The sequence below is a fragment of the Microtus oregoni genome, unplaced genomic scaffold (assembly GCF_018167655.1).
Source record: "Microtus oregoni isolate MIOR12 unplaced genomic scaffold, Mior012 000003F_ref0000135, whole genome shotgun sequence".
Classification (NCBI taxonomy): Eukaryota; Metazoa; Chordata; class Mammalia; order Rodentia; family Cricetidae; genus Microtus; species Microtus oregoni.
In genome coordinates, this window is record NW_024543062.1 from 41,461,395 (window position 1) to 41,487,679 (window position 26,285).

Below are 26,285 nucleotides of genomic sequence, written 5' to 3' on the forward strand. Positions count from 1 at the left end.
TGTTTTTGTTTTTGTTTTTTCCGTTGGGATTTCTCTGTAGCTTTGGGGAAGAGTTATTTTTTAACATGTAACTATACACATTAAAAAAAAAAAAAACCCTGTATTTGATCCCCAGTACAGGCAACACAGTAGTGGTGGCATACAGCTGTAATCCCAGCACTTGAGAGGTGGAAGTAGGGAGGGTCAGAAGTTTAAGATCATACCCAGGTACATAATGAGTTCCAGACTATCCTAGATACATGAGAACCAACCTATCTCAAAAAACAATAACAACAAAGCTACCATATATTTACTATACAATATAAAATATTTCATATTTACCAGAGAAAAATGTATAGCTCAATAAAAAATTTAATATTTACTATATAATATTTAATATGCAATTATATAACAATGCTACTTTACAAATGATACAATAAGATAAACCAATCCTGAGTTTATTCAATTAACTTTCCATTTGATTTGCTATTTTTAGATGTGACAGATGTGACTTGTAGTTTTTTTTTACCTAATTCTTTTCTTTGGTTGGAATCTCACTATGCAACCTATGCTAGACTCACACCTGGGGCAAGTCTCCTGCCTCAGCTTGCCAAGTGCTAGATTTTGATGTTTTGATGACTGTTGCTAAATTTTATGCTCACAACAAAACAGTTATAAAATATAGGTCACAGTAAATTTTTACAGTGACATTTTCATTAAATTGATATTACTATTATTTATAATTTTGAGCCCTCTTAGCTTTAGTTGAATTAAAATCGATTATCCACCCACCAACTTACATAATACCATGAGTTTTAAATATCAAATCTCTAGTCTTGAGCAAGGAATGGAAACCATATATTGGAATGGAATTTTTAATTAGGTCAAAGGTAATCCTTCACATTAACAGGGAGCATATGGGTCAGTTAATTGTGGGTTCTGTTGCTAGGCTATCTGGATTTGAATCCTTGTTTCACTACTCAAGTCTAGTACATTTTCTCCCAGAGCCTTAGTTTCTTGTGGGTAGGTGGTGATGCTTTAATGAAACAGTAAACACTTGGTGTTTACAGTGGAGCAAGCGAGTATAATACAAGAATTGTTTATTTTTATTATAGTGACTACAGTAGATCAGCACTGTATAGGCTTTAAGAAACCTGTCCCAGTATGTGCAAGAAAAATCCTTTACTAATAGGTGTAGATCGAGACTCACTCTGCCCTCACTGCTGTTTGTCCCGTATGGCCCTCCAGTTTCAGGAATGCCTACATCCCACTGGAGCTTAGTTCTTCCTTTTTATGTCTTACTCTGGACAGTAAGTCTGAAAGCAGTTCTATAACACTAAATGACTTCAATCCCAGGAAGTCGTTATCGTGAAGAACCAGATACTTGCACCAAAGGAGTCACAGCTTCTACACTGGCAAATTCCAGGGTAGATTCTGTGGAAATTCTCACTGGCATCAAAAGATACTGACAGAATACAGTATATGAGGACAAGTTGGTCCTCAGAAGCTCTACGGATCCAGTGGTGATTGATATCTTGATATCTATCTGGAAGGACAGGAGAGGAAGAGGGTGGGGATAGGAAGGGAGGAGACTGGTCTGAATAACTAAGCAAATAGAAAAGATGTTATCATATTACAGTGGTATGGTCCTGAAAGACCCATTTGTACCAGGCCTCACAGGAAAATCAGGAATATCTGGGAACAACTTTGAGAGCTATGGAACATTCACAGAACTCAAGGCAAAGTTCAAATTAACAATCAGAACAGAGCTATTTCAACCAGCTTTGAAAAATGTACAGTTATACTGATAGATATATGTGAATGTTGGTCTTAGCTTGGAGTATCAAGGAAATAAGGTTGAACTATGCAATCGATAATATAAGCCTGCTTTATAAGAGCTGTTAACTAGTTTGCTATAAGGAAAATCCAGCAAATTGTAGGTTTATATATTGTAAAACTTCTGACACCACTGGAACAGCAAACTGGCATACTTCCAACTTAAATAAGAAATCAGTACTTAACTTTGTATAATAACTACTTATATTAACATACCATACGGTTGGAGAAAGATAGTTCCTCAAGCCATTTTATTATTTCTGAAAAAAAATCAAAGAATCCAAATCTATCTTTCCAGTCTTACTCACCTGCCACTCTTTCATCTGTTTCTCTGTTACCATCATCTGAGTATCTTGCAAAGTCTAAAGAATCAAGAGTACTAATGCTCCCAGCTCGATCTATAAAAGAGAAAAGTAACATAACAGTTTTTTACTTAGTTGTAAAATAAGGGATTATAATTCAAGTATTGTCATTTAATTGTTGTAAGAGCTGCAGGTTGCATTCCGCCACCCAGCTCCTGCCACCGGCTACCTTTATCCAATATAACAACACACAAATTGTATTCTTTTAAACACTGCTTGGCCCATTATATCTAGCCTTTTCTCGGCTAACTCTCGCACCTGGACTAGCCGATTTCTAATAATGTATGTAGCACCCCAAGGTGCGCTTACCAGGAAGATTCTAGCCTACGTCCATCCTGGGTCGGAGTTCATTGCGTCTGCCTCAGAGAGCAGAGCTATCGAGTCTGCCCAGGAGAGGGGAACATGGCCTCTGAGCTCACTTCCTCTTCCTCCCAGCATTCTGTTCTGTTTACTCCTCCTACCTATGTTTTAACCTATGAGGGCAAGCAGTTTCTTTATTACTTAACCAATGACCTTCCTCCATCATTTAATAAAACTATAAATTCTAGAAATTCTACTAACCAACCAACCAAACAAAAAGATTAAAAATGCTCAAAAATAATCTAACCACTTTAGATAATCATGTTACCCAAATGGCTCACTTATGAACAAAGTATACACAAAACATATTACAGGTAATATAACCAGAACCAGCCAAGCAACCAAACATTCCAAACAGACAGTAAGCACCTCTGCAAAGACAGTTATGTGACCTGCACCTGAAAGACTTTGTAGATTTAGTCTGGGCTGGATAACTGCTGACTGGAAACAGAAGAAACTGGAAAAACAGATCAAAGCCAGTCTTCACAATCTATCCAATACACTGCTTATCAGACAGTCCAAAATTACTTGATACACAATAACAGCAAACTGTCATCCAGCACCAAGAGAAAATATGAGCAAAAAGGATCAATCCCAAGGCAAGCCATATGAGGCAATCAGAGCACAAAGATTGACTAAAATTATGTTTAGTGAATCAAAGTGTGGTGGTTTGAGCTAGTCTCAGGCATTTGAATACTTGTCCCCAATTGCTGGTGTTTAGGGGGCTTAGGAGGTGTTACCTTGTGAAGGTAGTGTTCCACTGGACATAGGCTTTGGGTTTCAGAGGCCATGTACCCTTTGCAGGGAGCTTCTCTCTGCTTCCTGTTTGCTGTGTAAGATGTGAGCACTCCGCTACTGTGCTGCCATGCCTGCTTGCCTGCTGCCAAACTTTTCCATCCCCAGTGGTGATGGACACTATTTGTCTGGAACCTTGAGCCTAAAATAAACCCTTCCTTATACAAGTTGTCTTGGTCATGATGTTTTAGCAGAATAATAGAAAATAACAAAAAACAAAGAGGATAGAAAATCCTAGCAGAAAATACAGAATATAGAAAAAAAATGAAAATTCTAGAAACATCAGTAGACCTGAAAAGTAAATGCTTCATACCAAAAGTTCAATGCAGAGTATAGCAGAATAAACATGACAGAGGAATGAATTAATAATAATTACAGGGGCAGTGAGATGGACTCAGTGTGCAAAGCACTTGCTGTGAATCTATGACCTGTGGTCAGTCCGTGCACTCCAGATAGTGAGGAAGGAACCAATTTCTGCAAGTGGCCTATGACTTCTGGGCATGTATGCGCAGTTATATAGACAAATGTGGGGGAGGGGGGAAACAAAGTTTTCTACTTGAAGAACAATGAAAGGTGACTAAGACGAAAATTAACAAAATAATTTCCATAGACCAACAACAAAATGTCTAAGAAACATAGAAATGGAGGCAACAAATAAAACAGGAGGTTGAGCAGATACAGATTCAAAAACGTTAAGGGAACACCAGAGGATAGAGTACAGAACCAGAGGAATATCATAATCAAATTGCTGAAAACCAAAAGAACAAAAGTAATAAAATCTGACAGAGAAACAGCCCATTCACATATAAGATGTAGGAGCATGGGCCACTAAAGAGGCATTCATTGTCAAAACTGATCAGAGTCTGCATCTATAATATATAAAGAATCAAAACAACAACAAAAACCTGGGCATCAAGAAAACAACCCAATTACAAATGGGGCATAGAAATAAGCAGAGAGTTCTCAAAAGATAAAGCAAAACGAAAAATCACCATCTTTGGCTATTGTGGAAAAAACAAACAAACAAACAAACAACTTTGAGATTTCCTCTTACCTCAGTCAGAATGATCAAGATCAGTAAAACAAATGAGAGCATGTGCTGGCAAGGATGAAGGAAAAGGGAAACACTTATGCATTGCTGGAGGGACTGCAAACTGCTACAGCAATAAAGTAAATCAGCGTGTCAGTTCCTCAGGGAGTCTGGAACAGATCCACCTCATCATCAGCTATACCACTCCTGGGCATATACTACTGAGACACCTGCTCATCCATGTTCACTGCTGTTCTATTCAGAAGTGTCAGATATTGGAAAGAGCCTAGATGTCCAGATGAATGGATAGTGAAAATGTGGTACATTTCACAATGGAATGCTATTCAGTTGTTAAGAAAAATGAAATTCGGGGCTGGAGAGATGGCTCAGAGGTTAAGAGCATTGCCTGCTCTTCCAAAGGTTCTGAGTTCAATTCCCAGCAACCACATGGTGGCTCACAACCATCTGTAATGGGGTCTGGTGCCCTCTTCTGGCCTGCAGGCATACACACAGACAGAATATTGTATACATAATAAATAAATAAATATATTTTTTAAAAAAAGAAAAATGAAATTCATAAGTAAATGGATGGGGCTGGAAAAAAAATCATCCTGAGTGTGGTAGTCCAGACCCAAAAGGGCAAAGATTGCATATTTTCTTTTATATGTAGATGCTAGCTTTTAATATGTGTGATACAATCCAAATAAACAGAGAAGTTGAGTACCCAGTAAGTGACTATGATCTCCTAAAGAAAGGGAAATGGAATGTGCTATTCTGGAGAGACAAAAGGGAAGACAGACTAGGAAGATTAAATAGGGAGGGTTCTGAAAAAGGAGGGTAAAGTGAGAAAACAGGGAGAGATAATTAATACTAAAGAGCATGTGAAAAACATGGTGGAAACCTACTGACACACACACACACACACACACACACACACACACACACACGAAAGAAATCTAAATGCAATCACCAAATAATAGGGAAACAATGCCTCAAGCAGACATCACATAGCCAGCAGGTAAAACCTTCAGGGCCAGCAAGGAGTTACATATTGTTGAATTATTGGCCAAAGTCGCTCCATGGAAACATCCAAACACTAGACAATTCCACACTAAATGATAAGGGCCTATTGCTAAAAACCCTATTGATAAAAACATATCTCATTGAACACAGAAAAGTCAATCCATTGACTAACTAGAAGTTTCTTCCTAGTACACATGGTATTGAACGGCACTCTAGGTAGGTAGTAGCACAGGAGAAAAGTAATCATCAATATTACCCAGCCATGAGCATTATAACTTACAGTAGCAAACTGCCTGCCGATAAACTGGCAGAACAGTAGCACAATTATTTTGAGAGTAACCAATTATTATCTGATTGAATTTTTTTATTTTTTTACATTTTTTATTGAGCTCTACATTTTTCTCTGCTACCCTTCCTACCTCGCCCCTCCCCTTCAACCCTTTTACAAGGTCCCCATGCTCCCAATTTACTCAGGAGATCTTGTCTTTTTCTACTTCCCTTGTAGATTAGATCTACGTATGTCTCTCTTAGGGTCCTCATTGTTATCTAAATTCTCTGGGATTGTGATTTGTGTGCTGTTTTCCTTTGCTTTATGTTTAAAAACCACTTATGAGTGAGTACATGTGATAATTGTCTTTCTGGGTCTGGGTTACCTCACTCACAATGTTTTCTAGCTCCATCCATTGGCCTGCAAAATTCAAGATGTAGTTTTTTTTTCTGCTGTGTAGTACTCCACTGTGTAAATGTACATTTTCCTTATCCATTCTTCAGTCAAAGGGCATTTAGGTTGTTTTCAGGTTCTGACTATGACAAACAATGCTGCTAAGAACATAGTTGAGCACATGTCTTTGTGGCACAATTGAGCATCCTCTGGATATATACCTCAAAGTGGTATTACTGGGTCTTGATGAAGGTTGTTTTCTAATTTTCTGAGAAATCGCCACACTGACATCCAAAGGGGCTGTACCAGCTTGCATTCCCGCTGCAATGCAGGAGCTTTTTCTTTAACCCACAACCTCTCCAGCATAAGTTGTCATCAGTGTTTTTGATCTTGGCCATTCTTACAGGTATAAGATGAAATCTCAGAGTTGCTTTGATTTGCATTTCTCTGATGATTAAGGATGTTGAACATTTCCTTAAGTGTCTTTCAGCCATTTTCGATTCCTCTGTTTAGAGTTTTCTGTTTAGGTCTGTACTCCATTTTTTAAATTTGAATATTTGTTCTTTTGATGACCAATTTCTTGAGTTCTTTGTATATTTTAGAGATCAGACCTCTGTCTGATGTGGTTAGTGAATATCTTTTCCCATTCTGTAGGCTGTCGTTTTGTCTTGTTGACCATGTCCTTTGCTTTACAGAAGCTTTTCAATTTCAAGAGGTCCCATTTATTAATTGTTTCTCTCAGTGTCTGTGCTGCTGGGGTTATATTTAGGAAGTGGTCTCCTGTGCCAATGCGTTCAGTGTATTTCCCACTTTCTCTTCTATAAGGTTCACTGTGGCTGGCTTTATGTTGAGGTCTTTGATCCATTTGGACTTGAGTTTTGTGCATGGTGATAGATATGGATCTATTTTCATTCTTCTACATGTTGATATCCAGTTATGCAAGCACCATTTGATGCTTTCTTTTATCCATTTGATATTTTTTGTTTCTTTGTCAAAAATAAGGTGTTTGAAGGTGTGTGGATTAATATCTGGGTCTTCTATTTGGTTCCATTGGTTCTTCTATCTGTTTTTATGCCAATGCCAGGCTGTTTTTTTCTGATTGAATTTAAGACCCACTCTATGAGAAGGAACCCATGCCTGAAAATACTGAAGTTATCAAGAGTCTATGGGACTGGGGGAAAACTTACTATATTATTCTATTAAAAGAACACAGCAATAAAATGACTTCTAATGACATTCGTTTATACCTACCTACAGAGCAGTGTCTATCACCAAAGAAGCTTCTTGATGTAGATTGGTACTAACGCAGAGATCTACAACTGGAAAATATGAAGTGAGTCTCTGGACTACCCAGTCATAAATGGGATGCCTTCATCAAACCTCTTCTTTTAAGGCTCAGGAACTTATGCAGAAGATGGAAAGACATACAAGAGCTAGAGGTGATGGAAGCCTCCAAGGAAACTGTCTTCCAGACAAAACAGGATTGATGCACATCTGAACTCACAGAGAGGGAGTTAGCATTCCCAAAGTCTGCACAGGTTCAGACATTGAGAGGGTGGCATGAACGTAAGGTACGACATCTAACCAAGACTCTATCTGCAATTGATAACCACCTGCAAAGTAAAAATTAGTTTCCTTCAATAGAGTCTCACTGGGCATATTGCCCAGACTTCATGGTAAGCCCTGTGTCCAGAGTAGTTGAGCAACACAAAATGAGCTCAACGGAATACTTTGTTTTATATTTTCTGGTTTTTGATTTGTATATTTTGGGGTGTATGTTTATTGTGTAATTGTTTTTCTATATATATTTTAGAGAGAGAAAACATAAAGTTGGGTATGTAGGAAGGTGGGAAGAGCCCAGAAGGAATTGGGAGAGGGTGAAAAACATCAAAATACATTTCATGAAAAATATTTTCAATAATAAAAAAACCCATCAAACTATACTCTTTACTCAAGATTTATAAATCTTACTAAGTTTTAGATCAAAAGGTAGAAATCTCATTTTAAAATATTGACTTCTAATGAACACTCAATACACGTTAAAAAAAAATCCAGGAAAAAATACACTGCTCGCGACATGCAACTTAATTAGCCGCTGGACAGGCCCTAGAATCACCTGGGAGACCAGCGTCTGTAAGCGTCTGTATAGGATTATCATGATGAGATTAAATGAAGATGGAAGATTCATCCACTGTGAGTGGCATCATTCTCTGGGCTAGGATCCTGGGTTGTATAAAAAGGAGAAAGTGAGCTAACCATGAGCATCCACCTCCTTTTGTTTCCTGAATAATGTGACCAGCTGCCTCAGGCTCCTGCCACTATGATGAACCCTAAAACTGTAAATTGAAATAAACCCTTCCTTCTTTAAGTTGTTTTTTTGGTCAGGGTATTTTATCACAGCAATAGGAAAAGTAACAAATAGGTCCTTGTCCACAATTCTGATGTCTCCAACCTGTGCATGCGTGACCACAAGGAGGATCTTTACCAAGAAATATTCTGGTGTTATGACGCCAGAATTCTGTTTCACACCTGATTTTAAAGGAATAATAGAATTATGTTGACTGTTGATTTCACATAACTTTTTTTTGGTTTGAGACAGGGTCTCCCTATGTAGCCCGGGCCAGCCTTAAACTCCAGTCTCCATCTTAAGAACGCTCAGATTATTGGCACAGGTTCTAACATCCCAGCCTCAGGTAAACATATTTTATGTTACGCACTCATCTTTTTCTTCCTAATATTTTTAGATATACATTAATGTCTAGACTAGAACCTTTTTAGTCATGATACAATCATTATTCTTCTGTTATACTGGTAGTATTATTCTTTTTAAGTTTTAAAGAACTTATCTATATAACAGGGAAGAACTTTGAGGAAGGCAAACACAATTTGATTTTTAACTTGGTATGATTATAGCCACTGAAAAATATACTCTTGCTGGGAAGTGGCGGTTTACACTTTTAATTTAAGCACTGAGAGACAGACGTAGTCATATAGTTGAATTTTAGGCAGCCTTATCTACAAAGTGAATACTACTTGCCTTAAAAAGTTCCTTTTTTCCCCCCTTTTTGGGGGGCATGAATAGTGCTGGAGTCAAACCTAGAGCCTCACGCATGCTTGCTTGGCAACTGTCTTAGCACAAAGTTATAAACCTAGTCCCTATATTTTTTATAGTTACAAGCCAATAATTTTACATTTTATAATAGGAAAAAATTGCTGTGGTATCTTAAAAAATAATGATTATAATGTCAGAGAAGAAAAATATTAGCACTGAAGAGATGGCTCAGTGGTTAAGAGTATTTCTTGCTTCTGCAGAGGACTTAAGATTTGATTTCCACATGGTGGTTTACAACTGCCTGCAACTCCATCCTTGGAGATCTGATGGCTTCTGACTTCTGTGAGGAATCATGCACACATGTGATGCCCAGACATCCATGCAGGCGAAAAACCCATATACATAAAATTAATTAAAAATATTCCAATTCATTAAAATTTATTCCATCTTGAAATAAAATAGTTATTTATGGAAAAAAGTAATGCTAATTCTGATTAAACTGTAACAGAGTTTGTAAGCAAAAGTATTTTGGATTTGAAGACTAGTAGTCTATATTGTAGGTCCAAGGTAAGTATGGTTTTTTTGGATTTAGCCACAAAATTTTAAAAGCAAATTTTAAGCAATTTCTGTAGGAGTCCTGTTACTAACATGGCTTCTGGACTGTGCAACACAGAAACATGATCAGGGCTATTAAAGGACAAGCACGCGTCTATTATATTCCAAATGGTCTAATACTTAAGGGAAATTTTGGAAAAATTAACCTCTTTTGCTAAAAAAGAATGCAACCAGATGTGATATATGACATACACTTGCCATTCTACCTACTTGGGAAACTGAGGTAGGGTAATCATTTGAACCTAGGACTTCTTCTCAAAACATGATTAGAGAATCTATCCAAAAACAAAACAAAATACCACAGAGTAAGTACATGCTAATACACAATGCTGTAGCTACAAAGTGTTTCTTCATAGACCAGCATGTCTCCTGTGTAACTTCTTAATAATTCACTTTATAGCTGGGCAACTAATGAGGCACCATAGTTGTAAAAAGAGCAAACCTGTTCTTAACTTTATCAAGGCTGAGAACTAAATCTATTATATACATGCTGAATATAAGATACGCAGAGTGGCTCTATAAATCACAAGTAAAAGTAGCTTTATTTATATGTACATTTGATGTTGTTGCCTCACTATTAGTTGCCCGGCTATAAAGAAAACTAACTCTGCATAGTTGTTCTCTGGCCTCTGCTTGTGGGTACACACAAATACACATTAAATAAAAATAAGCAAAGGGAAAGATTAATTACCTTGCATTGAGGCATTCACAGCCTGTGCACTTCTCCATCTCTTCTTGTAAGTCCCACAAGTGCCGTTTTATTTGTGACATGTTCCCTTAACTATGATGTTTATATTCCTTGCCTTTCTACTATATCCTATTTCATTTCATTTTGTTTCGTTTTGTTTGAGACAGGGTTTCTCTGTGTAATCCTGGCTGTCCTTGAACTCACTTTGTATACTAGGCGGGCCTTGAACTTGGAGATCTGTCTTTTTCTGCCTCCTGAGTGCTAGGATTAAGGCATGCGCACCAACACCGGCTCCAGTTCATACTTTTTCTCTGATAATCTTTCCTACATGGTGCACAGGACTGTTTACTTCACTTTGTATCCCAGCACAAGGAAATGTAAATCTGTGTTAACAGCAGTAACTAGTAACAGTAAAGTGGAACAAAAATAGAATAAAGAGAGAGGATGACATCAAGCCACAAAATAAGGGTAAAGTTGGTGGTTCAGAATCAAGCTGAAAGTATGAACTAAGGCAGCACACAAATACAGAGCTGAGAGATGGCAAAAATAACATAAAAATCTGATGACACTACTTTGAACAATCTTACACCTCCACAACAGGACTAGCAGGTTTTAAAAACAATCTGACTTGTACTTTTGCAATGGGTGAGACAATCTGGAAGATTACACTACACCCATGCTTACAACTTCATTTTATTCTCCTTGAGGCTGAGCCACGCTCTGTCACCAGAAAAATCACATGCAATCATGCAGCTAAGCTTGGTGGCTGAAACCAATCATACAAGCTGAATTGGCCTCATGTGATAACTTGATTCAGAATAGTTGATAAATGTACTTGGATCTGGCTGATAGTGAAGTAGAAACTCACAACTGATTAGATAACCCCAGTAGAGTGCTCTATCACAAATGCAAATATCTCCCAAAGCCTCATGGGACTATTGGAAAATAGGGGGAAGAAAGATCCAAAGAGCCAGAAGCTGGGGAGATGTAGGGATAAGCCCAGCCCATTAGGGGGCGTGCTCGCTTCGGGCTAATGTTTACATATAAATCTGGTAAGTGTGAGCCACAGCCCCTTCTGTTCTCCTGTTCTCTGCAGGAACCTGTGGGTCTGTAAGTCTATTTCCCCATTAAAGCTGTATATATTTTTTTAATGTTTATTTTATTTATTTATTATGTATACAGTATTCTGTCTGTGTGTATGCCTGCAGGCCAGAAGAGGGCACCAGACCCCATTACAGATGGTTGTGAGCCACCATGTGGTTGCTGGGAATTGAACTCAGGACCTTTAGAAGAGCAGGCAATTGCTCTTAACCTCTGAGCCATCTCTCCAGCCCCAGCTGTATATATTTTTACAATCTGTCCGCATTCATTTGCGCTGTTACAGGGAGAACTAGTAAAAAAATTGTCTTTTGGACATGATAGGACTAATAATAGCTCCCTCATAAGGACCCAGCCCAATGAACTCATAGCTGCTGTGGTTGCCCTGAACAAGACCTGCACAAGATCAAGCCAATCCACATTCCAACAAGGAGTAGGGAGGGGCTCACAAGTCCACACAACTACCTGACGAGGCAGGGATAATCGATGGTTTCTGGGGGAAGAGTCAGTTCATTAAGGATATGGTCTCTGGTAGGGAAACTACGCTCTAGTGAAGGGGCTCACACCCATGAATTTTTGGCAGCATAAAAGACTTGGTGGGTTATATAAAAAGAAGGGAAGGTAACTTGAAGTTGGATGGGTGAGGAGTTAGGGGAAGGAATGGAACATGGATATGATCAAAATATATTGTATGAAATTCTGATAGAATAAAAAATATTCTACTACAAATGTGTTTGCTCCTCTGTGGAGGCTAAACCAATTACCCTGGAGAGCTTACAATCACATGCACAGTCTGACTGTCCTGACTTTGAGGTTAATGCTATGTACTGTGGCTACCTTAATGGAGTGATACTCCTGGAAGATCATGCATCTTCCCCTCAATATGGGGCTATGCTTTCTCAATTCATCTTTTAAATTATGAATTCTGTATCACCTGCTTGACTATTTTGAGTGAAGACATACTCTGAATTATTAGATAGTTTGCTTGATCATATACTGAAACAACCTAACTTTTCTTGAGTTGTATCAGAATACAGTAGCTGTGGTAGAATGAATGTTAAGATAGAGATCTGAGTTAAATTCCTAGAACTGCCACTTAAAAGAAAAGATATGAGAAGTCCTCATCTTCTGATCAGTAGTCATCCTCTCGTTCAGACATACATGCACGCACGCACGCACGCACGCACAAAACTGGGGAGATAGAACAGTTTGTTCATAAGATACAAGGCCCTGGGTTTAAATCTCAGTCCTGGGTAAAGAGAGGCAGGAACTCCAAGCTAACAGGTGGAATGACTGTTAAATCACTACTGCCATACAAAAGACCAAAGGCTATGATGTAGGTTAAAACTAAGTCTGGGATGCACATAAAGTACTATAAAAGGGACATTTGGCCCAGGTCCTGATGAGGGAGTTTGTCAGGTGATACTTACTAGATAATTTAGACAGGTATAAAAGAAGGAGATATGCCTAGGAGTTCCCTTGATAGAAAATGCACCCTTTCCAGTTCTACTACATCAAATGTTAGCAATTTACATCCTCTGGAATCATTCAAAAGTACAGACACTTAGAGAAATCAATTAGGCTGATTTGTTAGTAAATTCCGGTTGGCCTCACAAAACACACCAAAGTATTAGCATCAGTGTGGGAAAAATTTGATGTCTCTCAAAAAGAAAACTGAGAATCCTCATATAAAACTTATATATAAATAATGGCTATATTAGTGATTACTCTGCTGCTAAAAATGATGTAAGAAGAAAAAAATAGATTAGCTTATTCAGAGAAAAAAGCCTACACAGTGGTGGTATGGTGAAAAAAAGGTGGCAGAAGATCCTTGGTTTGTTCCATAGCCTTCCTGTAAATTGAACCCTACCAAATTTAGGGTAGTGAAATTAAGTTATGTTGATATTATTTAAACAGAACACATCCAATGAAGCAGAGAAATCCCATTTCCTTCTTTTTATTAGCATAAATTAATATACAAAATAATGGAAAAAACAATTTTTGAATTAAGTCTTCCGAAGAGAAAAGGTCTTCAGTGACCCTAACAGCAGTACAGTGCGCTGCCATTTCCTATGCCATTCTTTTTTCAGTTCTTCAGTGAATCAAAGAATTACTAAGAAACATTATTTCCTGGTAGTATGATTCAAGAGACTGTGGGAAAAAGGAAAAATGCCTAGGGCAAATTGCCCAATAAGGAAGTTTTCTAGAGTGCCATAATTGCCAATAAACAGAAAACTCTTGATGTTATGGGTCCCAATACCAACGGGGTTACGGTTGGGGTGGGGAGGGGGGAGCAGCAGTGCAACACCTGCCAAAGATCAGAGCCAATACAAAGACAGCTACAGGGGGATCCCCTTGCTTCCACTACGCAGGGCACCACCCACCTAGCTCAATATTGTCTCGCTTCTCAAAAACGACCCTAGACTCGCAGCCCGCACACAAAAACCCTCAAGAGCACAGAGATTCTTCTAATACCAGGCCTGCAGGTGTGATAGGCTGCGGCTACTTACTGAGCTGCCCACCGCCCGACGTCGTACTCGGTTCCCGACCTCCAGCGCTTCCAACGCCTGATGCTCCAGGGATCCCAGGCGCCCCCATCCCTGGTGGAGTCCCACTCTGCCTCTCGAAGTTGCCAGGATTGGAGAAGTAATCGCGCAGCCGTGGTAGCTCGCGGCCGTTCTCCAACAGCTCTGTGTGCAGCTCCAGGGCAGTCAGCAAGTACTGATCGCGCAACAGCTGGGCGGCGATGGCATCGATTGACAATCGGGCAGGGGTCTCCCCGCTGCCCCCCAGGGCCGCCGGCGGGGCGGCCGTCTCCACCGGGAGCCCCGGTCGCGCGCTGCTCCCAGGGGCCATAGGGTCCTGTGGCGACAGCGAGTCCGCAGAGCCAGGATCCAGGCCGACCGCAGCACCCAGCCGAAGTCCTGCCCGCCGCTCCTCGGTCGCCGCTACCTCGTCGTCGTCCTCATCGGAATCGCTAAGGAATGGATTTACTCCGCCGCCACTGCCACCACCTCCGGGCGCCACCGCCGCCATCTTACTGTCAGGAATGTGGGTGCTTCCCTGCCTGGCCCGACAGGCCGCAATCTGAATCCCCGTTAGATCCCTGGAGCCACTGAGCACCTAGACAGCCAGGGCGGACAGCGTCCCTTCTTCGCACCTACAGACTAGTCCGGACTGGGAGGTAGGAGGCAGGGATGCAGCAGCACCCGCAGCCTCAGTCGCCGCTGCACCAGCAGCCGGCTCTGCAGGCGTCTTCCTGGTCTCTAGTCTCGCGAGAACAGGTTTGTGTCCCGTCCTCGCCCCGCCCCGTCCCCGCCTCAGCTCCACCCACTTCAGGCCCAGAAGTAGGAAGATTGAAGGACCCGCTCTGGACTCAAACTAAAGCCACGCCCATAGCCCATCGCGGATTGGCTGGCGCTTCTGGGGCTCGCTGGAGGTATCGCGACAGTTGGGGAGGCCTAGGCAACTTGGGGGCGTTCCCTGGTGTTGCAGGGGTGCAGGTGGCTGAGGGGCAAAGCTTGGATGTGCTTTGGGAGGGTTAGGGGCCTTTCTGGGACTTTCATGCCCGGGTCCTGACTTCGTGCAGAGAAGGTTCCCGAGACCCGACCTCAGCCGGATAAGCCCCAGGTAAAGTCCCGAGACCCTTGCACTTGAGGTGTGGCCGCACCAGCACGGTGACCTCACGCTCGCAACTCCCTTCATGCTTCCTTTTTTGCAGCTGTTTGCTGTCTCCGCCCAGATAGTAAGTGCCATGGGCAGTAGTCAGAATCTTGCTCTTTGCTCTTCTGTTCTTGGAGGTCTAGCGAGCGCATGACTTCCTTGCAGTTAGAAGTGGGCGGCCCCTCGGTCTCCAGAATCAGACCTAGAGAGCTGCGGGGTTCAGATAAAGCCTCAACGGAAATTGCACTCGAGTTTCCAGTTGCTTTTGCACTCATCTGTGAACTGCTTGGACTTGGACGACAAACTCAGTGCTCCATAAACCCTTGGAACTAACGTACAGTTTGCACCAAATGAAAATTTCAAACTGTTAATCTCAATCTACCATTAGAAATTTGTAAACTTTAGTCTGGGCAGCCTTGATGACTTGGTCATCCCATTCCAGTAGGACACATTCAGTGGCACTAGCATCACCCATCTTTTGTCCAAAACCATTCTTTCCCACAATCCCCTGAAACTTTTCTGAGTTTATTTAGGCTAGAATCAAGGTTTGGATTGTGGAGCTTAACGATTTAAAAAAAAAATGCACGCTGTAGAAAGAGTTGATTTTCTTTATGAAACGTTAGCACAGAACTATACTCCTAAGTTTGGAAGATCGTCTATCTTTTGTGTTATTCCTTGATTGTTGGCCGAGGTGATAAGGAGGTGTTTCCCAGCCGTTAGTGTTGGACTGCTATTTCAATTTCTTACACACAGCTTGCCACTTTTTCCTTGTTTCAATTTCCCAACTAAACAACTCCTAACAGACAATACAATTAGTATGCAGCTGTGCTAACTGCCTGCTCTGTCACAGTGAAGCCCTCAACTGCCCCCTTATCTTTGTGGAAGATAAAAATAGAGCATTGTTATGTGACTTTAGATACAGCTATTGGTTTACATGTAAAGTATGCCAGAAGCTAAGTGTAGGCTTTTATTTCAGTTTAATCAATAAACTACAATTTCATTTGAATGAGACTTTGAGAGTTTTTTGTCATTGTTATTATTGTTGTTTGCGTTTTCTTAGAAGCTTTTAAATAGTGTTTCATGTGATATGGAGGGAGTGTAGCATGAATCAGCAGAGCGTGAGACTTTTAATCTCAGGGTTGTGGGTTCGGACCCCATGTTTGGCACCAATTGTAGCACAAATAATAAAAACCCACAGAAAGATTGAGAAGCAAAGCAGCCAAGCCCCTAGAGAGCTTTTACCTTTGTGAAAACTTCAGACTGAAAGAGAGCAAGTTCCTGTCTCACCCTGCCTTATATGCCTCTCTGGTGCTGGGATTAAAGGCCTGTAACACCACTGCCTGGCCTCTATGGCTAACTAGTGTGGCTGCTGAGATTAAAGTTGTGTGCCACCACTACCTGGCCTTTATGGATGACTAGTGTGACCGTTTTGCGTTCTAGTCTTCAGACAAACTTTATTTGTTAAAATACAAATGAACTATCACTACATGGGAGGAGGAGTAAGGAAGTGGTTTAAGTTGGGAATAGGGGACAGGGAGCTAGGGAGAAAGATACTCTGAATTGTGAAAGAATGTAAGGAACCTTGTTGCATTGTAAGATAATTGAAAGATAGTTTTAGTAGTAAGGATTTTGTTGTTGTTTAAATAAAACTTTGGCTTCCAATTCTTCGGATAAATACTGTTCTGTACCATTTGTTAATGAATCTGAAAAAAAATCTTCAATACGGAAATAGTATAAAATGGCCAATATTGTATTGTGTTTCACATTTCTTAGCAAAAGGGATTATCAATCCTTACTTTGAGATTGTCAAAGAGATTAAAAACCAAATTTTGAAATGGAGTATTAGTGAATGGCATGGGAAAGACACGAGCAGAAATGCATTGTTATGTCCACTTTTTCCTTCTTTGTAATGAGAAAGTTTGGGAAGCTACAGTCGGGATCCCTGATGCACTGACAATGACAGAGGAGCCTATGCACATTATTATTAGGTGACGCTGGAAATGCTTGAGCTTCGCTTGCATTGGTCTGCCCAGGCGGATGATGGACCTAGAATTGTGAATGCTCTTGTCATGGAGCCTGGTCTGCAGCAGATGTTAGTGTGGCCAGGAATTAATTAGTGGCGTATTGGATACTGAGGACAGTTGGCAGATTTTAAAACACAAGTGCCAATGCTAAGGGAGCCCGGAAAAGCAGTTTATTCAGGAGGACCGAGAGAGGCAGCAGCTTTAATCTAGGGTCTGGATTCTAAAGTGCAAATAGAAAATAGATTTGAAGTGTTTGCCTCTGAGTCTTAGGTTGACCATTTGAGTTCTTCTGTGGCTGGTATACACATCTGTAATTAGATTTCTAGTTCTTATCCTGTAACTGCAGGCTTGTTTCTATAACTGTATTGCGCAGGAAATCAACTGACCAGTCTTCCCGTAGGGTATCTTTTTTTGTTTTTCTTTTTGGTTTTGGTTTTTTTTTTCGAGACAGGGTTTCTCCATAGCTTTGGAGCCTGTCCTGGAACTAGCTCTTGTAGATCAGGCTGGCCTCGAACTCACAGAGATCCACCTGCCTCTGCCTCCAGAGTGCTGGGATTAAAGGCATGTGCCACCACCACCTGGCCCCATAGGGTAACTTTATTTCTCCGTATTGTGCATGAATTGCTTTAATGCATATACTGGGATATTAAGAATTTCTGACTTCTACTTATATTAATAGCTGTTGGAAATTTTCTTTCTCCATTGGAACACTGACCCAGATCAAAGCCTTTTAGGCTGACATATGAATAAAGATAGTAGTTGACATTTGTCTCTTAGCAATAGAAATATAAAAGATTTTTTTTTAAAAAAAACACCATAATTTTTTTTTTTCCAAGACACAGTTTCTCTGTGTAGCCTTGACTGTCCTGGAACCTACTCTGTAGACAAGGTTGGCCTCAAACTCACAGAGATCCGCTTGCCTTTGCCTCCTTGAGTGCTGGGATTAAAGGTGTGCGCTGTCACTTCCTGGCTCACTTTTAATCATTTATGTTTTAAAATTATTTGAGGATTTAATAGTCTTAAATTACCACCAATAACATTATGTTTGCATTTTGTTGATTTAATGTTTGATAGTGTCTAATACTTTATTAGTGTTTAGTTGATGGTGGTAAATATCCCACAGATGTTATAAGGAGAGAGGGCCTGCTTTTCGTCCTGGCTGCCCTGCTAGCTTACACCCGAAATAATCACACAGAAACTGTATTCATTTAAACACTGCCTGGCCCATTAGCTCTAACTTTTTATTGGCTAATTTTTACATCTTAATTTAACCCATTTTCATTAATCTGTGTATGGCCACATAACTGGCTTACCGGCAAGATTCTAACCAGCATCTGTCCCAGGCAGGGGATCCATGGCATTCTGCCACTCTGCCCTTCTTCACAGTGTTCAGTTCTGTCTACTCTGCCTACCCAAGTTCTGCCCTATCAGGCCAAGCAGTTTCTTTATTGATTAACCAATGAAAGCAACACATAAACAGAAGGACCTCTTTCACCATTTCCCCTTTTCTGGTTAAACAAAACAGATATAAACTATATTTTTGAATAGGGAAGTGAATATGTATGCTTTAATTTTTATAGTTATGCATTTATTTTGAAGGTTCAAACAATTTAATTTTTAATTTTACTTTTTAATAAATGTGAATAAAAAGTGATTCCCTTTAGAGAAAAATGTTATATGGCAATATTGCTTGAGATAAATGTGATTGGGTAAATATTCATACTTTCAAGTCACTGAAACTTCATGTATAATAAGTTACTTAAACATAAAACATGGGCTTTTTTGTGTTTGTTTTGAAAATATCTTTGGAACTTTACAGATTTTTTTTCAGGAAACACAGAGGAGCAAGGCAACCTCTAGTGGCTGTTGGACATATTGGTATTGAAACTTAATTCTAAATGATTTATTCAGCAAACATTTGAGTCTTTGCACAGAACTGTAATGGATGCAAAGGGTAACCTTTCCTGCTGTCCTTGAATGATCGCAAAGTGACAAAAGCAGACATTAAATCATCGAACCCATAGTTATGTACTGAACAGATAAGTCTGCTGAGCTAAATCCAAAGCCTACATATACATTTTTAAATCACATGACTGCTATTGATAGTCAAAACTGGAGGACAAACTATAGCATGAATGATAAAAATCGAGAGACAAATTGGGGTTCAACCCGAAAACCAGAAAAGCAAAGCAGCCAAGCTACTAGAGAAGTCTTTCCTTTACCAAGGCTGGGCAACTGCAGACTAAGGAGACTAAGCCTCTCTTTCCTTCCAAGGGGTCAGACAACTGCTGGCTCATTAAGGTAGTAGAATCCTGGCTAATTTTTCTGTGTTTCAGTTATTAATATTCAGAATTCCATTGTCTTGATGGTACCCACTGTGTAGTTTAATGATCATATAAATTTGGAAAGAAGCAAGCATTGCACTGAGAGATTAGATTGCAAAATTAGTCTTTGTTTATTTTGTTCACCCTAAATTCTCTTAGAATAAAATATTTTGACCTTTTGGTTCATTTTTTTTAATTTGTCTTTGATAAGCACATTTATACTGTCTCTTTTCTCTTTACAGGACGTTTACACATGAATCCATGTGACATTTGATTCTTCAGACCAGGGAGAATAAAATGTGTCTGTAATTCTCATCTCATGGCTTTTTCAGCTCAAGGTTATTACACGTACCTAATACTGCTTCTCATGTTTTCTTTCTCTCTCTCTCTTTTTTTGTTGTTGTTTGTTTTTTTGTTTTTTTCAAGACAGGGTTTTGCTGTAGTTTTAGAGCCTGTCCTACAACTAGCTCTTATAGACCAGGCTAGCCTCGAACTCACAGAGATTCTCCTGCTTTGCATCTCAAGTGCTGGGATTAAAGGCACATGTTTTATTTCTTAATCTGTGGACACATTTACCAACAAAAGCAAAATGACAGCCGGTTTGAAAGCATTTCTATGGACGCTTTGGTCTTTGAGGTTTAATGGCTACTATCTTACATTATTATTTAGGCATTTCACTTTGTGTGGTTTTCTTTCTTTAGCATTTGTAAGCTCATCAGATCTCTGATAAGTCTTCCGAGTGCTCCTTTTTAAGGACCAATAATTTCATTTAATGAGAAAATAAAACCCTTTTTATTGACTTAGGGAAATAAAGTGTTTGTTTAAGGAGTATAGACTTTCTGAAGCACAGATGAAGTTTAACTTCTTGTGTCACTCACAAAATGGATAGAATGCAGATTCCCATTCAGTTTATTGCCGATTAGATAGTCAAACCTCTAAGCTGACAATTTAAAGATTTAAGTAATTTAATAAATTTAATTCTAGGAGTGGGAACAGTGCCATGTGGACAACCAAGAGTGACTTGAGTTACATTTTTTGTGTTATTTAGGATTTTCTGTGATTACCTAACTAATTATATGACCTTTTGTTCTGTGTTCCTTTGCTAAGTTTTAATTGTTTAGTAGTTAACTGGATTAGTTATAGTTTATTAATCCTAATTGAACTTGATTTCTTTTTAAAAACATCATGGCTTTTATTATTATTATTATATGTATGTAAGTGCTCTATCTGTATGTACACCTTTATACCAGAAGTGAGCATCAGATCCCCCTATAGATAGTTGTGAGCCACCATGTGGTTGCTGGGAACTGAACTCAGGACCTCTGGAAGAACACCTAGTATTCCTAACTGCTGAGCCATCTCTCCAGCCCTCATGAACTTGATATCTTTTTGCTTGGTGTACTTTAGCATATATTTTATTTCAGTATTATCTTAAGTTGTTAAACAGTGTTTTTGTTAGCATTATAAATGAGAGAAGTTGTATAATATCCTGACACAGCGCCAGTGTGTGAAGCCATCAGATATGCTGAAGATCCTTTTCACGCGTGTCCAGCCTGACTTTGTTCCCTGTTTTGGCTTCTCTTGCAGGTTTCTCATTCTGGATATGCTGCTGTTTTTTGCTTTGGGATTGCTTGTACATTTTGTGTTCTTCACCTCCATCTTTGACATTTATTTTACATCTCCTTTGGTTCATGGGATGACTCCTCAGTTTACACCATTGCCTCCCCCAGCAAAAAGATTAGTGTTATTTGTTGCCGATGGCCTGAGAGCAGATACTCTTTATGAATTAGATGAAGATGGTAACTCTAGAGCACCGTTTATTAGGTAAGGACGGAACCAAGCTCCGGGTGTGTCTTAGAAATGATAGATTGAGTTTGAAGAAAAGGTTGTATTATGAATTAATTGATTAAGCATTGATTAGTTTACAGTTGACAGTTTTTGAAACAAAAAACATTTTTTTTTTCTGAGACATGGTCTGACTGGTCTGGACGTTGGTAGACCAGGCTGACCTCAAGCTTAGCAATCTGCTTGCTTCTGCCTCCCAAGCCCTCAGATTAAGGCCGTGTACCTCCATCCCTGGCCTTTTTTTTTATTCTTAAAAATATGTGATTTTTTTTACACACTCAACTGTGTCAGTATATATTATAATTTTTTTAGTTTTTTCCCCTGAACAATATGAAAATATGACAATGTGGCATTTCTTCACCAAACACTGTACTGCATGTGTTAAGAACAAAGACTTCATTTTATATAGCCATATACCATCCTGGCAGCAAATAAAACTTAACAATGTAACGTTCTTTATGTTATTGTTTTCCTCCATTAGCAAACATCTCTGCTTTGTGGCTTAGAACTCTAGGGTGTGGTTTGTCTCTTATTTCTCTGGAATAGGGGAGTATTTTCTTTGTTATAGTACCTAGGTTCCTTCATGCTACTGTGATGAATTGGTGGGCACTATAGGATTGGGATCAACTGGGTTTTGAGATTCCTTTCCATCATAAAATTAACTTTTTGGTTTTTGACTCCTTACATAAAGATCTTCCTTAAAGCCTCATGAGAGTTTTAATACTAGCGTATGTTAACTGTTCATCCCGATTGTCTTTTAGGAACGTCATAATGCATGAAGGCAGTTGGGGAGTATCTCACACACGCGTGCCAACAGAATCTCGTCCTGGCCATGTAGCCTTAATAGCTGGGTTTTATGAGGATGTCAGTGCAGTTGCCAAAGGTTCTGTTCTGAAACAATTTTGTCAGATAAAATGTTTGCTATATAAATGCTTTTCCTACCACTGAATCATGTCATTAGTTGAAAGCTCAATCTGTTTTTAAGGATTTGTGTGTGTGTGTGTGTGTGTGTATTTGCTTGTCTGTTTATGCACCCCATGTGTGCAGGTGCCCATGGAGGCCAGAAGAAGGTATTCAACTCCCTGGAACTAGAGTGAGAGGTGGTTGTGGGCCACCCAGTATTGGTGCTGGAATCTAAACCTAGGACACCAGGGTTCGCAAGAGCAGCAAGTGCTTTTAACTTCTGAGCCATCTGTCAAGTCCTAAGATTGTGCTTTGAGATTCTTTTAACAAGTCTTTGAGTATGCCTTACTCACATGAACACGCCCTGGTATTGATTCTGGAATTAAATTTTAATCCGCCCACTGAAAAAGTATGTGTGTGTGTGAATATGTTAGTGTAAATAATGTTAGACATTACAATCAAGAATTTAAAAGTGATTATTTTAGTAAGAAATGGATTATCTATCTATCTATCTATCTATCTATCTATCTATCTATCTATTTGTTTTTGTTTTTTCAAGGCAGGGTTTCTTTGTAACCTTGGAGCCTTTCTTGGAATTCTCTCTGTAGACCAGGCCAGCCTTGGACTCACAGAGATCCCCCTGCCTCAGCCTCCTGAGTGCTGGGACTAAAGATTGTAGCACCACTGCCCAGCTTCTTCCATTTATTTTAAGATAGCCTATAATAAGCCTAATAAAATCTGAGTTTTATGTGTTGTCTTCAATTACTGTTTAAAGAATGCTTCTTTCAGACCTTCTTTTGTTGTTTTCTTATATTATTGTGTGCTTCTCTTCTCAAGGATGGAAAGAAAATCCTGTCGAATTTGACTCTCTCTTTAATGAGAGCAGGTACACATGGAGCTGGGGGAGTCCGGACATCTTGCCTATGTTTGCCAAAGGTAAGTGTATCGAACATATTTCTTCAGGAAGCAAGTAAGTCAGAAATAAATGTTTTTATTGTTGCAGTGGTGGGGATTGGCCTCAGGACCTCTCCCGTATGAGGCTAGTCTGTTACTCTATTATACTCTGTCCCTTGGCTTTTTATTCTTTATCTAGAACTAACAAACAAACAAAAACCCAAAAACTTCATTTAGCCTAGAGTGGTGGTGCATGCCGTCAGTCACAGTGTTCTGGAAACAGAGGCAAGTAGATCTCCCTGAGCCTGAGGCCAGCCTGTCCTACATAGTGAGTGTGTGCTCATGGTGCACATGGTACCCATGTGGAAGTCAGAAGCAATGTGCAGCAGTCATGTCCTTCCACATGTGGACCCCAGGGATGTAACTCAGGTCGTCAGGCTTGGGAGAAGTGCATAGACCCATTTAGCCATCTTGCTGGGTTTTATTTTTGATATGTTGTATTTATTTATTTCTAAAGATTTTTTTTTATCACTTCTGAAAACAGGTATGTGTCATGCAGTGGACTTGTCAGTTCAACAGATAGGATTTCTCCTTTGTTGCATTTTAAATATTGCTGTGGAACACTATATATATGCTTTTTGAGAGAGGGTTTCTCTGGGTGTCCTGGTGTGTTGGAACTAGCTCTGTAGACCAGGCTGGCCTCGAGCTCCTAGAGATCCACCTGCTTTTGCCTCCTGAGTGCTGGGGGATTTAAGGCGTGTGCCACCACTGCTGGCTAAAATTGTTTTTCTTTTTTGGAAGAACACTGTTAGTATTTTTGAATTCAATGAAATGATATATTTTATCATATAACAACCCTATTAACTTGAGCTCCAGTTTTCCTTTATATAAAATATGTTCTAATAATGTAACACCATAAAAGATTGTTTTAAAATTCAATGATTCACGTGCATCATTTATCAAAGTGCTTATTCTCGTTATGGGAACAGTGTTGGTGTTTGACTCTTTATACTTGGATAATTTGTTAAAGAAGCCAGTTGGTAGTTACATAAGATTTTAAATATGCAAACATTTATAATGACTAATCTATTTATTGTGCCATAGTGTTGGCATTTAATGCATATAATACTAATATGTTACTTAATATATTGAAATGCTACTTACAGTTCACTGCATTGGAGTTAGGATTTGTTGAATTTGTTTATGTGAACAAATCCACAAATACTAGGTCATCTCTTAATTAGAAAATTTATTTGAAAAAGTCAGTTGGATGAAGTTCTTGTCGTTAAATGATCTTTCCTGGGAGCAAAGTGACAGATCATTTAATGTAAAGATTTTATAACATTATATATAGCACGGATAAAAGTGGAAGCACTGAAGAAAGTTCTGTGTCCTGAAAGCGAACTATATGATCAGAATTGTACATGTGCTGTTCATAAGCCGGTGTTACACTGGGCAAGTCCCATTTGCTATTTTATATCTCGTTCTTTAGGAAGTAGTGAGGGCTGGTTAAGTTACTGTGGCTTGCCAAATTAGTCTTTCTACTTCTGGGCACAGTTGATAAAACAGAACTGATGCCACAGACCAATAGGAATGGTTCATTATGTGTGGTGGTAAATAACCAACTCCTTCAGAAGTCTGCATTCGGGGAGTAGAACAGCTGAGCAGAGTCAGTGTCAGTTGCGCAGAGTTGATGTAGAGTGTCATTACTTCATGCTCTGTTGTCGGGGAAAATTATTCTAAGGTGTGCTCCTTTTGTTTATGCTGCATTTGATTAACTGTGAAGCTGTGATTCTTTGCCTGTGTAAAACACCTGGCAGTCTAATAAAGACCTGAATGGCCAAGAGCTAGGCAGGAGCAAGGATAGGCAGAGCTGGCAGGCAGAGAGAATAAATAGGAGAACCAAGAAGGAACAAGCAACAAGAGAACAAAGGGAGGAAGACGTTGCTAGGCCTCCTTAGCCTTCTTATCACCAGGGAAAGGTGAGTGTGCTATCTGCCCATTCTGCAGCTCCATGATACAGGGCAATCAGACCAGCAGCCCCACGAAGCAGGACAATATGAAGTGATAGGGAGTCAAGTCAAAGCAGGAACTCAGTTTATTACTGTGAGCATCAGCTTATATAGGTTAAGCGACATCATGCGATGTAGGGGTACCTCCAGCCAATGAGAGACAGCTAAGCCCTTTCTCTGGCCTGAGGGACATCTACCTGGATTTGCTGTCTCATCTTCATTAGCTTTGAGACAATCCTTCAAACTCGAGCCAGGCTTTTCTCTGTCGTACAGGCCTCGAGGTACAGGCCCTGAGATAATTTTGACCTAAAAGACGTCAGGAGCCAGCTAGCCACACAGTAAGAGTTAAAGTTACATATACAGAAGTAAGAAAGATAAAAGTCCAGAGTCAAAAGGTATTTGGGATAATTTAAGTTAAGGAGAGCAGGCTACAAACAAGCCAGGCTAAGGCTGGGCAAAGAATAAGCCTCTCCACTCCAGAAATTGTTTTATATTCTTTTTTTTTATTTATTAAAGATTTCTGTCTCTTCCCCGCCACTGCCTCCCATTTCCCTCCCCCTCCCCCAATCAATTCTCCCTCTTTCATCAGCACAAAGAGCAATCAGGGTTCCCTGCCCTGTGGGAAGTCCAAGGACCACCCACTTCCATCCAGGTCTCCTAAGGTGAGCATCCAAACTGCCTAGGCTCCCACAAAGCCAGTACATGCAGTAGGATCAAAAACCCATTGCCATTGTTCTTGAGTTCTCAGTAGTCCTCATTGTCTGCTATGTTCAGTGAGTCTGGTTTTATCCCAGGCTTTTTCAGACCCAGGCCAGCTGGCCTTGGTGAGTTCCCAGTAGAACATCCCCATTGTCTCAGTGTGTGGGTGCACCCCTCGCGGTCCTGAGTTCCTTGCTAGTGCTCTCTCTCCTTCTGCTCCTGATTTGGACCTTGAGATTTCTGATCGGTGCTCCAATGTGAGTCTCTGTCTCTGTCTCCTTTCATCGCCTGATGAAGGTTAATATTCAGGAGGATGCCTATATGTTTTTCTTTGGGTTCTCTTTCTTATTTAGCTTCTCTAGGATCACTAATTATAGGCTCAATGTCCTTTATTTATGGCTAGAAACTAAATATGAGTGAGT

General features: G+C 39.8%; 2 protein-coding genes across 6 annotated transcripts in view; one reads left to right on the forward strand and one right to left on the reverse strand.

Moving 5' to 3' along the window:
- The window catches only part of Relch (RAB11 binding and LisH domain, coiled-coil and HEAT repeat containing), an 85,012-nt gene extending 70,247 nt beyond the window's left edge, over positions 1-14,765 (reverse strand). For 3 of the 5 annotated variants that reach the window (XM_041647465.1, XM_041647448.1, XM_041647431.1), the window contains exons 1-2: positions 14,010-14,764; positions 2,124-2,213 (exon numbers count right to left, since the gene is read on the reverse strand). In XM_041647465.1, the coding sequence (XP_041503399.1) occupies positions 2,124-2,213; positions 14,010-14,535 (616 nt within the window). In that variant the 5' untranslated portion in view covers positions 14,536-14,764. Of the gene's footprint in view, positions 1-2,123; positions 2,214-14,009 lie in introns of all 5 variants that reach the window. The other 2 variants (XM_041647458.1, XM_041647440.1) reach the window with 1 other exon arrangement.
- Positions 14,766-15,002: 237 nt separating this feature from the next.
- The window catches only part of Pign (phosphatidylinositol glycan anchor biosynthesis class N), a 120,599-nt gene continuing 109,316 nt past the window's right edge, over positions 15,003-26,285 (forward strand). Inside the window, exons 1-5 of the mRNA XM_041647478.1 lie at positions 15,003-15,129; positions 19,753-19,848; positions 21,098-21,334; positions 22,117-22,238; positions 23,096-23,194. Coding sequence (XP_041503412.1) covers positions 21,114-21,334; positions 22,117-22,238; positions 23,096-23,194 — 442 coding nt within the window. The 5' untranslated portion in view covers positions 15,003-15,129; positions 19,753-19,848; positions 21,098-21,113. The remainder of the gene's footprint in view (positions 15,130-19,752; positions 19,849-21,097; positions 21,335-22,116; positions 22,239-23,095; positions 23,195-26,285) is intronic.